Genomic DNA, 13,088 nt, shown 5'->3' with positions numbered 1-13,088 from the left:
ATAATTTGGCCAGTACCCCTCCCTAGCACTTGCCCCCTTCCTCCCTCGCTTGGTCTCTTTCCTCTATTCTGCTGATCTCTCCTTGATTTTCATGAGGACCACTCCCCAATCTTTTTTTTCCTTTTTCCTCTCTAGCTTCCACATATGAGAGAAAACATACAACTCTTGACCTTATGAGTTGGCTTATTTTGCTTAACATAATGTTAAATTCCATCCTTTTTTCTGAAAATGATATGATTTCATTTTTCTTGTGACTGAGTAAAACTCCATTTTATACACACACATACTACATTTTCTCTATCGATTCATCCATTGATGGATCCTGATAGTTGGGCTATTGTTAATTGTGCTGCCATAAATATGGATATTCACATATTTCTAAAGTATGGTTTTAATTCTTTAGGGTAAACACTGAGCAGTGGTATGGCTGAGCAATATAGTCATAAGACTTTCATGCCTGGACTTTAGAGGAACCTCCATCTTGATTTCTTTTTTCTTCCTTTTTTTTTTTCTTCTTTTTTTTTGGTGCTGGGGATTGAACCCTGAGGTACTCAAACACTGAGCCACATCCCCAGCCCTATTTTGTATTTTATTTAGAGACAGGGTCTCACTGAGTTGCTCAGTGTCTCATTTTTGCTGAGGCTTTGAACTAGCAATTCTCCTGCTTCAGCCTCCCAAGTTGCTGGGATTACAGGTGTGTGTCACTGTGCCCAGCTTCTACATGGATTTCTATCGTGATTGTACTAATTTACAGTCACAGCAACAGTGCAAAGTGTTCCCTTTTCTCCATATCCTCTCCACCATCTATTATTATTTATATTCTTCATGGCTGCCATTCTGACTGGTGTGAGATAAAATCTCAGTGTAGTTTCGGTTTGCATTTCCCCGACTACTAATGATGTTGAATATTTTTTCATATATTGGTTTGGCCATTTGTATTTCATCTTTTGACAAGGGTCTGCTTAATCCATTTGCCCTCTTCCTGATTGGATTATTTGTTTTTTGGTATTACATTTTTGAGTTATTTATATACTTCAGATATTAGTCCTCCGGACAGCTCAGTTCTCAGTAGCACTGCACTACATTCCAAGTCTTTCTGTGTTACTAGTCTCCACTGACTCACCTGGTGAGGATTACCTTGGTTGTTTCCAGGTTTGGGCAGTTGCGAAACGAGCTGCTATAAACCCCTATGCAGGTTTTGGTAGACATGGGTTTTCAACTCCTTTGGGTAAATGCCAAGGAGCAGGATTGCTGGATTGTATGATAAGAGTATATGAGCTGTGTGAGAGACCGTAGCACTGTCTTCCAGAGTAGCTGTGCCATGGAGCATTCCCATGAGGGGTGAGCCAGAGCTCCTGCATTCTACTCCCTGGCACCCAGGCAGTCCTCTTCCCAGCTGCCTCTCCCCCAGAGCACACATTCCCTTCTAGTCATTGGATAGCTCCTTTCCCAGTTTGCTTACTGGTGTACCCAAAGATCCTGGAGTAGGCACTGCTATTCTTAATAAACATCTGTTGAATGAATGGGTAAAGCTCATAAAGCTGACTGTACAAAGCTATTGACCTGAGCACTGTGTGTGATGATGGAAAATTAGATGCTCAGCCAAAGTTAAATAATGAATAAATAATGACTATATGACCATAAAATAAAATACTATGCAGCTGTTTAAAAAGTTGAGAAGGTGAGGCAGGGATGCGAATGTAGCTCAGGGGTAGAGAGCTTTCCTACCACACCTGGGATTCAATCCCAGCACACACACCCCCCCCCACCCACAGGAAATTTATATATTAACATGGAGCAATGGTCAAGGCACAGTAAAAACCAGCAAATTCTAGAATAGCAAGTATTTCAAGATACCACTTATAAAAAATGTACACATGTAGACATTAAAAATATGGCAGGAGATATACACTGCAACACACTGTTAATATTACTGGATTTTTCTCCCCATGAGTGCATGATTTTTTTTATTTTTGCAGGACTGGGGCAGAGCATCATGCATCCTAGGCAGGTACTCTACCACTGAGCTGTAACACCAGTCCCTAAGTGTGCTATTCATAATTAGGAAAAAAAAAAAAGCGAAAAAAGATATTTCTATTTTAAAGAAAAAAGATAGAAAAAAATGGCGGATACCAAAAAATATGATTGAAAAAGATGTAGCAGTATACTGCTAGTGAACAGTGGTCTTATGGTGCTGAGGTGACATCCTTCCTGTCTGCATTATGGCCTAAAAGCCAACGACATAAAAGATAAAATCAAGTGCTGATGTAATTGCTTTTAGGATTTTCACAGTAATGTTGTCCAATAATTTAATTACAAATTTAGTAACTAACAAAGTATGTTTCATTTCTTTTTTTGAATAAAATATTTTACACAGGTTATTTTATAAACACATTAGTGGAGAAAAATATTAAAAACCCATTAACTTACAACCAAACTATTTAAAATTTTCTGTGTTTTCTTTCAACTCTCACCATGTGTACAAGTTTTATATTACCTATAGCACAGGTATAATTTGAATTCTACTTTTACATAGCATTGCATATATGTATTTCCTATAAGCTGGTAATCTTAAAAGTATAATTTTAATTGCTACACTTTCTTAAGCATTTCATATTTAAAACACTGTGACCCAATTTTTCATAATTATGAATAAAGTTCCATCAAAGACTTTTATGTAGTTATTATCCTGCATTTTTTTTTTTGCAGTACTGGGGATTGTTACTTAGGGTGTTTATTTTGGGACAGGGTCTCACTAAGTTGCCAAGCTGGCCTCAAATTTGTGATCCTCTTGCCTCGGCATCCTGAGTCACTGGGATTACAGGTGTGTGCCACCTGGCAGAGTACATTTTCATGGTTCTTTTCCATGGAGCCACACCAAGTAACAGAAAGAAAACAGAGAAAAATGAAGTAATTTCTAGTATTTAAAACTCATGGGGCTAATTTTATAACCATTATATGTGTGTGTGTGTGTGTGTGTTTTCTTATTAGTTGAATGTAAATCTAACCATAGCCACAATCATTAGCTGAAACCTCCAATAAACCCTACTACTTTGTATTATCTAGGTTCTCAGCCACAACCACTTCATGAACGAGCTTACATACAAATACTAGACTTAGGAGCTGGGGCAAATTTTGTCCCATATGGAATATTAACAAAAAGAAACTACTTCAAACTACTGTTTGAAGATGACAAAGACTATATGAACATTTAGTAAGAGCAAATGTGGTTCTTTAAATTCTCGAGAACTGATGTATTTTTTCTTTGTATGATAGCAGGAATTCTGTAAAATTATATTATCAAGTAGGACAGAATCACGTTGATAGGAAAGAGACAGTACAAGATACTCCCAGATAAGTTATTCTGTCCCTTTCTCTTCTAGCTTGGCATCCGGCAAGCCATCTACCATGCCCACTATCAAAGTGGTTTCACAAAAATACAAATAAATCACACCACTTCGTTTAGAATCACTCAGTATTTTCCTTAAGGAAAATACATGCTTATAGATAAAGTTGAAAGAACTATACACTGAAAATCATAAAACATTGATAAAAGCAACTGAAGAAAACACAAATAAATGAAAATATATCCCATGCCTAAATATTGGAAGAATACTCTGAAAATGTCCACACCACCCAAACCAAGACACAGATTCAATGTGGCCCCTGTCAAAATCCCGATAACATTCTTCACTGAAATAGAAAAAAAAAATTTTTACAATTCACTTGGAGCCATAACATACCCGGAATGGTAAGAACAATTCAGAGAAAGATCAAGTTGGAGTCATCACATGTCCTGATTCAAAACTGATTACAAAGCTGCAGTAACCAAAACAATATGATGCTAGCATAAAAGCAGATACACAGAGAAGTGGAAAAGAATAGAGTCCAGAAATAAATCCAAACATATAGTCAACTAAGTTTAAGGGCACCAAAGAACACAATGGGGAAAAGACAAGCTCCTCAATGAAGGGCACTGGAAAAACTGGCCTTCCAACATACAAAAAAAAAAAAAAAAAAAAAAAAAAAAAACCAACCTGGGCCTTCATCTTCTTTGATACACAAAAATAAAGTCAAAATGAATAAAAGACCTGAATATACGGCAAGAAATTACAAAACTCTTAGAAGACTACACAGAGGAGAAGCTTCTGAACAATGGCCTTGGCAATGATTTTTTTTTTCTTTTTCCCAAAAGATCACGCCAAAAGCTCAGGCCACAAAAGCCAAAGTCAATGGGACTTACTAAAACTAAAAAGCTCTGCACAGAAAAGGAAATTAAAAAAATAAAATGTGGTCAACAGAATGGGAAAAGTACTTGCCAACCATTCATCTGATAAAGAGGTAATATACAAAATTTATAAAGAACTTGTACAACTCAATCATGGATCAACAACCCAATTAAAAACAAGGGCAAATGACCTGCATGGACATTCCTTCAAAGAACACATAAAAATGGTCAACAGGACATGAAAAGGGCTCTACATGGTTACTTGTTAGAGAAAGGCAAAGGGAAACCCACTCTGAGATGGCCCACCCTGTTAGGATGGCGTCATCACACAGTCACACGGGTGGGGAGTGGAGCTGCACACCTGCAACCCCAGCTGGCCAGGATAGGAGGATGGAAAATTTAAGGCTTGCCTGGGCAATTCAGTGAGACCCTCAGTCTCCAAAAAAGACAAAAACAATCAAAAGATAACAAATACTGGCAATGCTGCAGAGATAGAGAACTCATGCACACCGGTGAGAATGCACATGGGCAAAGCCATTATGGAAAAGAGCATGGTGGTTTCTAACAAAATTAAAAACCACTACCACATGGGCAGCAATCCCTCTTCTGAGCACATACCCAGAGAAAACAGAACCGCTGCTTCCTAAAGATGAGTGCACTCCCATGTCCACTAAAGCACTATTTACAACAGCCAGGATACAGAAACAACCTAGTGTATACTGATGGATGAATAGATAAAACAGTGGTATAAATACACACAGGGGAATATTGTTCAGCCGTAAAAAGGAACAAGATCTTGCTGTTTGCCACAACTTGGATAACTCTGGAGTACATGCCACTATGTGAAGTAAGCTAGATATAGCAAGAAAAATATCATATGATTTCATATTATATGTGAAACCAGAAAAAAATTTCATTATAGAAAAAGAGAAAATAGTGCTTACCTGAGGTAGTAGAGGAGGGGAAGAAATGGTAAGCAGTAGGTTAGAGTCTGCAGACTAGCGGGTAAGCAGGATGAGCATCTAATGTACAACAGGACGGCGATATATGATAAAAGAGTCCTGTGTCTGGGATCCAGGCCAAACGAGTGGATTTTTAGCTGGTCTTATCACACACACATGTGAGAACATGGATATGTTAATTTGCTTCACTAAAGTAACTTTTAAACTCTCTATTTGTATCCCATAATATCATGTTGTAACATTTATTTTAGAAAGAATAAAATTGTGACTCCTTATTTGATTTAGGTATTACTTGATATTTGGTCCCCCCCCAACCCTAACATTATTGCCTAAAACTCTATAGCAATTTGAAATCCCTGCAGCTTCCTAATACACCATGCTGTTTTATATTTATGTTCTTTGTAAAAGCTATCCTTTGCTTTAAATGCCCTTTTCAAACTTCTGGGCCCTACTCTTTCAAGAAATACCGTCTTCTCTGACCCCTCCGTCTGAATTAGCCTCTCTTCTGGGCTCCCCCAGCACTCTGAATACTTTTCAAGCACAACATTGAGCAGAACGCATCATGATTCTTCATTTTCCTGTCTGAATCCCCTACTAGACTCAAGTTACTCAAGAGAAGATCACTAAGCTTCTTTTTCTGTCATATTTATTTCTTATCCCTTGTAACACTCACAGTATCAGGCATAGTAATTGCTCAATAAACACGAGTTGCTTGGATGAGGGAGTCCATTAGCATTTTTTGCCCATCTATAAAAAAAGCTTTATCTCACCCAGGGAGTGGAGCGAGGAAAGGGGATTCTCAGGCTCTTGGTTTTGCTAGAATGTGTTTCTCAAGATCTTTGCTTTCCTAAGCTTTCTGATCTTGGTTTTGGGATCCAGTCGGGTTTAACATTCCAGGCTACTCTATTTCAAGGCTCCTGAATCACTGTTTTCAACAACTGTCCAAACTCCCTGCTGACGTTTTACTGAGTCTCCCCTACCATCCTCCCCTACCTTGGGATCATTTAAATACAGATGTGCAGCCAAGTTCCCTCATTCTCACAATGCTTCTAAGGACACATCCTTCATTTTCATGGTCTTTAATATTTTTCTGGACAGGTGACTGACACCTCTTACAAACAAGTCTTGTACAACTGTGTATGTAGGTGGTTCTGGTCAAAGTGGCAGCAGAGTCCCCTCCTTTACTCCTTTCTGGAGAGCCTCTGGGGTACGGACACAGACCTCGTGGACTCTGGAAAACCCAGTGTGGAAACCACTGTCTATGTCATCTATCTAGTCACCAGGAATAAGTAACAGCAGCTTATATAGCACCTTACAAACCCAATTTATGCACCCTAAGTTACACCTTACCCGCAGATGGAGTGCAGACTGCTTGAAAGATGTAAATTCTTAAGCTTAGTGAATAACCTCAGCTTGTTCTACCCATTTTAAAAGTTTAGCTCTTCAGCACTGAGCTTTTTTACAGCAGGCACCTAGGGAAGGGATGAAGCAGCTCCACCCTGGACAGCTATAGAAATGACTGTCATTCCTCCCTATGTGCACTTGCTGACCAACAGATGTCACTAAAGACACCAGCACCCAGAGGCACAGAGAGAGAGATTAGAGGAATGGAAATTGAGCCTAAAAACCATCCAGTTCTTAAAACTGAGAAGTAGGTTTCTAAAGTAATAACATTTATTACACTGCATGCAACATTTTAACCAAAAATTTAAGAAAAAAATTTCTTTTATTAAGTTGCTCAAGCTGAACGGATCATAGCACTAAGTTTTGAAATACACGTTCTTGAAGCAATTTAAAACTCATTAGAAATAATAGGCCTGGGCTAGTAGAAAATGTGGTAAAATTTAATCCTCATCCAAATGTTACCTGGGCTGTACAAACAGGAAATTGTTCTGTGCTACTGTGGCTGACCTCATCGCTGACCCTGAGCTGTAACGGCAAGAGCAGCTGAGAGCGGAGGCAAAATTAAAAACTTACATCAAAGTATATCATGACAGAATGCAGATAAATAAAACAGCATATCAGAAGTATTATTTTTCTGCCAGTCTCACAGAGCAGTAAGGTGGAGGTATTCCACAAATACAGAACACATCAGGAGCACAGGCAAGGAGTCCTCCCTCTGTACTTCCTGGGGCACTGACCACCAGACACCGCCAGGAACAGTGAGCACAGAAAAAACCCTCGGCTTACCAAAGGAATAAATAACCTCCCAGTCACGCTCTCCCTCATCCTCTAGACCCCTGAGGGTCTCCCTCCAGTGAGCATTGAGATGCTTCAGAGGTAAAAGTACAGGTAACAAAACATCACAGGGGGCAAGAGGCCCTTCAGCCTGGCTACCAGAGCCAGCCCGGGAGGGCAAGTGCGTAGATGGAGGTCCAGTGCCAGTATCTGTCACTGTGGCACAGCTGAAGAACATTTTCCATGGAACCTTTGATTTCCCTTAAGTTTGGGGATCAGAATAGTGCTTCACCATAAACATCCAAGGCACATCTTCCTGTGGAACTCTCAGAAGGCAGAAAGGAGAGCAGAAAGACGCATTCATCTTCTAAAGTCATAGTGACTTTGAATGGAATTCCAATTCAGCTCCCTGCCTCCCTGCTAGCTAGTTCTATCTGGCTATCTTGCTAATCTCCATGAGCTTACAGTAAGCAGGGCAGGTAACTGACTGGCCAAGGCAGTCCACACCTTATCTAATTGAGCCCTCCCACTGTCCTATGAGGTATGTATATTTTCCCTATTTAAGCAAGGGAAGTAAACAACTCAGCCAAGGTCACATAAGTAGTGAGCTGCAGATGATGCCACCTATCTTGAGGATTCAACCGGGAAATGTATGAAAAATGACCTAATATAGGAAGGAGCAGGCATATGGCAGCTGATAAAAACTGGAAGTCACTAACACCAGTAATCGAACTTAGAAGCAGAGCCTTGCTTGTCTTCTAGTCTTTTTTCAGTAAAAGAACATCTTAATGGCTTCCCAAGGATGCTCGGAGGGTTTCTCTTTCCTTGTCCCCTTGTTCCCCTCCCTTCCTTCAGTCTCCCTCCTCCTCCCCTCCACACCACCCTCGAACCTCTCAACCTCTGGGGTAGCACCTGGTCTCTGAAAGACAACTCAGTGGAGATTGGAAGCTTCTGAAGCCCACGGAGCTTCCTTGTGCCTGTTACTGGACATATGTGCTGTTCAAGAGAACCAGCGGTACTGGGAGAGGACGAGTCACTTTCTCAATATCCCAAAGGAAACAGTACATTCATGAAAGAAATGATGCAGGAAAGATAGCATCGTGATGATAAGAAGATGACCGCAAGAAAATGGCTGTGGATGAAGGGGCACCATCGTGAGTGCCCACTCCATGCTCCCCTGGGCCGGGCCTCCACCCAGAGCAGCTCAGTAAACCCCCTAACCCTACACAGGCACCCAGGTCAGTATGTCTTTATTATTCCTAATTTTAGGTATGAGAAAATTAGGCAAAGAGGTTTAGTGTCTTCACTGAAAGTCATGGAGTTGATAAGCACCACAATTGGAACTCACACCTTCTAATCTCCAAAAACTGTGCTTTTAAGCATATGCCACGCTGTTTTTGGAACCATACATCTTAGTATGAAAAAACATGGACAGGACACAAAACTAAAAGTGGAACAAAGACTTAGGTATTAGACCAGACACCCTGCACCTACTAGAAGACAATGTAGGCCCAACTCTTCATCATGTCAGCTTAAAAATCAAATTCCTCTATAAGATTCCTAAAGTGCAAGAAGTAAAATCAAGAATGAATAAATGGTATCAAACTAAAAAGCTTCTTCACAGCAAAAGAAACAACCAGGAATGCTGTGCCTACAGAATGGGAAAAAGTCTTTTACCACTTGCACCTCAGATAGAGCATGAATCTCTAGGATATATAAATAATTCAAAAAACTTAACACCAAAAAAATAAATAACTCAATTAAGAAATGGGCAAAGGAACTAAAAGGTACTTCACAGAAGAAAAAATACGAATGGTCAACAAATATATGAAAAAATGCTCAATATCTCTAGCAATTGGAGAAATGCAAATTAAAACTACACTGAGATTCCATCTCACTCCAGTCAGAATAGCAAATATCAAGAATACAAGTAACAATAAATGTTGGTGAGCATGGGGGGAAAAGACACACTTACACATTCCTGGTGGGACTGTAAACTGGTGCAACCACTCTGGAATGCTCTATGAAGATTTCTCAGGAAACTTGGAATGAAATCACCATTTGATTCAGTTATCCCACTCCTTAGTCTATACCCAAAGGACTTAATATCTGCATACTACAGTGACAACAACGACATCAATGTTTATAGCAGCTCAATTCACAATAGCTAAGCTAAGGAACCAACTAGGTGCCCTTAAACAGATGAATGGATAAAGAGAATGTGGTATATATAAACAATGGAATATTACTCAGCTATACAGAAGAATAAAATTACGGCATTTGCTGGTAAATGGATGAAACTGGAGACTACCATGCTAAAAAAGACAAAAAACCAAAGGCTGAATGTTCTTTCTGATAGGTAGATGCTAGTACACAAATAGGGAGGGGGGATTACATTCATTGGATTAGAGAAAGGGGAATGAAGGAAAGGGAAAGGAAGGGGGATGGGAATAGGAAAGACAGTAAAGTGAATCCGACAGAACTTTCCTATGTTCATATATGAATACACCAACGGTGAAACTCCAAATCAGGTACAAACACAAGAATGGGAAGTTATACTCCACGAATGTATAACATGTTATAATACACTGTATTGTCATGTGTAGCTTAAAGAATAATTAGAAAAAGATTGAACAGGCTGGGCGCAGTGCACGTGCCTGTAATCCCAGTGGCTTGGGAGGCTGATATGTGAGGATTGTAAATTCAAAGCCAGCCTCAGTAATGGCAAAGCACTAAGCAACTCAGTTGAGACCCTGTCTCTAAATAAGATACAAAATAAGGCTGGGGGTGTGGCTCAGACATGGACAGGAATTAGCTGTACCCTGAAAGTTAAGTAAGGCAAAACTGTATTTAGAAAACATAAAAAGGGGTCTGTTTGCTTCTAGAAGGCAAAATTTCTGTATGATTTTAATGTGTCTATCTTCAAATAGACACAAAAGTTGTGGCAATGTTGTTGCTGATTACAATGAAAATAAGAGTGAATTTATCGACTTAAATAGGTGGGGGCTGGGGATGTGGCTCAAGCCACATGCTCGCCTGGCATGCGTGGGGCACTGGGTTTGATTCTCAGCACCACATAAAAAAAATAAAGATGTTGTGTCCACCTAAAACTGAAAAATAAATATTAAAAAATTCTCTTTCTCTCTCTCTAAAAAAAAATAGGTGGTTTCTAGTTTGCATGTTTGATTTGTAGAACTTTTAACCTCAAGTTCTACAAATCAAACATACAATTAAAAGAGCATGTATTAGAAGAAGTCTACAATGTATATAGACACGAGCTGCAGAATGGGTTTCTAACCTAAATAAAAATTCTGCGTTTTGAATTTTGTTCCTATACACATGCATGTACATCAAAAAAATTGGGGGGGCTGAGGATGTGGCTCAAGCGGTAGCGTGCTCGCCTGGCATGCCTGCGGCCTGGGTTTGATCTTCAGCACCACATACAAATAAAGATGTTGTGTCCATCGAGAACGGAAAAAAAAAAAAATTAAAATTCTCTCTCTCTCTTAAAAAAAAATTGGGCTTTAAAATTTTCTGTGAGATCTGTTTTTAGGTACTCAAAAAGAAATACAGGAATCACAGGCTATTTTTTTTCTTTCTTTTTTGGTGTCACTAGGAATGGAATCCAGGGGCACTATACCATTGAGCTGCCTGAGATCAAGTAGGCAAAGAGGAAGAAAAAGAGGACACAAAGAAACACCTCTTGGGTAGAAGTACACTGCAGAGCTGCCCAGAGAGCTGGCACCAGTCAGCATGTGCCAGACTACAGAGAACCCTCGTCCACCCTGTCCCCATGCCCTGAACATAAATCCTAGAGGGCAGAGAACTCCACAGACAATGCTGTCAGAATTGGCAAGTATTAGGATGTATGGCAGTTCTTGGCCCCAACAATAACCAAATTCCAAGATTTTGATCTAACAGGCAACATTCCTTAGAGAACTCTGCTCCCAGTAGGACAGTGCCCCAAGGTTCCCTGTCATGAAACATTTACTGCTCTTTACAAGGACATTTCCCCAAAATTCAGGGACATACTGGTCTACTCATTCCTTGATCCAAGAAAGCAAACTCTCTGATGCAAGTTTGAGCAATTTTGAAAATGCTACAACTTTTTAATATTCTATCTAGTGTATTCCCTTTGCCTACTGACCCTGCAAGTTCATCCAAACGAGAGTCATCAAGCTGGCCAGGCAGGGCCGACCTCCTCCATGCCAGCCAGCATGATGGCTCCCTGACTCCCTGCACTCCCTTTAGCCACTGCACAAATTCATATAGATATGAAGGTTTGAGAGAACAAAATAACTAACATCTTTCTTTTCTCCAAAGAGATAAAGTTATATTGCAGAGACCAATATGGAAAGGACACTCACCATAAGTGCAAATCATTTTACTAGCTTCTCTGAAGAGAAGAATTCCATTAGGAGATGATACATCAAAATTCAAACGCTGGGACCTAGAAAATAGAGCAAGAAATTAAACTATATGTGCAGATAAAGAAACCAAATATAGGTTGAAAATGTCCAGCATTTTCATTTATTGGAAGCAGCAGCAATACAATTATTTCTTACACTACCATTCCAATCAACAACTGTTGTTAATTAATGTTGTTAATTAATGTTGTTAATGTTGTTGTTAATATGTATGCTAATTTCCTCACTGCAAAGATACTAGACAATTAAGAAGGGTTTTCTTTTATTTGCTGATTTAAAGAGTTTATAAAGATAGTATCTGACACCCTGTATCACAGAGTTCTCACCCCTCTTCTTTTTATGCAAAGTGGTTGGTGGATAATAAGTAAAAAACCTTACGTGTACATGAATAAGTTTATACAGAAACGTGGACAGAGTTGTATTTATAATCTGACATCTTCTATAGTATCTGGTACCTATTTTTAAAGCAAGTTCTAAAGTGAAATAAAGGAGATGCAGGTACTTTTAATACTGCAAAAATTCATAATGAATAATGTGGCCCTTCAAGCAAATTTCAAACACATTAAATTACACTACAGATTATGGTGTCCAGTGCCCCTGAATTAAGTGTAGAGAAACAAATGCAGAAGTTCTCTGAGAATATTCCACTTCCCTGGTTCCTGATAGGTGTGGAACAGGGTCCAGAACTGACAAGCCACCCTGACACAGTTCTACTTTTAGAACATTTCTTTGTCTTTAGTTGGCTCTGACATGCTCTGTTGATGTGCTTTCAAGATATGATTTTTTTTTTAAATCAGCAACAAACCAAAAATCCAAAAGCAAACACATTGTTGAAGTCCTGTTTGCCACAAATAGAACTGTTGTTTCCCTATGTGTTTTCAAAATAGCATCACCTGCAATAACGTCTGAAAAATACTATTATAAACATGTGATAACTGTATGCAAACACATACAATTCCTGATTAAAGAAATGGAATATATACATTTGCATTACATTCTAGAGAAATACAGATAACATTTTCACTAGGTAATTCTTAGAATATTTGTGCTAGATATGAATTATATGCCTGTGGCAGACATAAAATGCTTTACAATATATAATGCAATGATTTTTTCCTTTACTAGTAAATACTCTATCAGTAACATATAGTATCAACAATCTGGTTTAAAAAATGACATTTGATGGACAAAAATTTCTAATATAAAATATAAAGCCAATCTTCTTTTAGTATTTAAAGCACTCCACAAGAATGGTTTAAAAAAAACTAATGTTTTCAAAAGAAGAATACATTT

The 13,088-nt window shown here is 38.9% G+C and overlaps 1 protein-coding gene across 6 annotated transcripts in view; it reads right to left on the bottom strand.

Moving 5' to 3' along the window:
• The window catches only part of Ranbp17 (RAN binding protein 17), a 285,238-nt gene that overhangs the window by 47,541 nt on the left and 224,609 nt on the right, over positions 1 to 13,088 (bottom strand). For all 6 annotated transcript variants that reach the window (XR_013440033.1, XM_078052377.1, XM_078052392.1 and 3 more), the window contains one exon: positions 11,736 to 11,818. Coding sequence is in view for 5 of the 6 variants with exons in the window: in XM_078052377.1 (XP_077908503.1) it covers positions 11,736 to 11,818 (83 nt within the window). In the remaining variant the exon portion in view is untranslated. The remainder of the gene's footprint in view (positions 1 to 11,735; positions 11,819 to 13,088) is intronic.

This window comes from Ictidomys tridecemlineatus, chromosome 1 (genome assembly GCF_052094955.1).
Source record: "Ictidomys tridecemlineatus isolate mIctTri1 chromosome 1, mIctTri1.hap1, whole genome shotgun sequence".
Taxonomy (NCBI): Eukaryota; Metazoa; Chordata; class Mammalia; order Rodentia; family Sciuridae; genus Ictidomys; species Ictidomys tridecemlineatus.
Note: the sequence above shows the minus strand (reverse complement) of the source record. Positions and strands in the feature narration are given on the sequence as shown.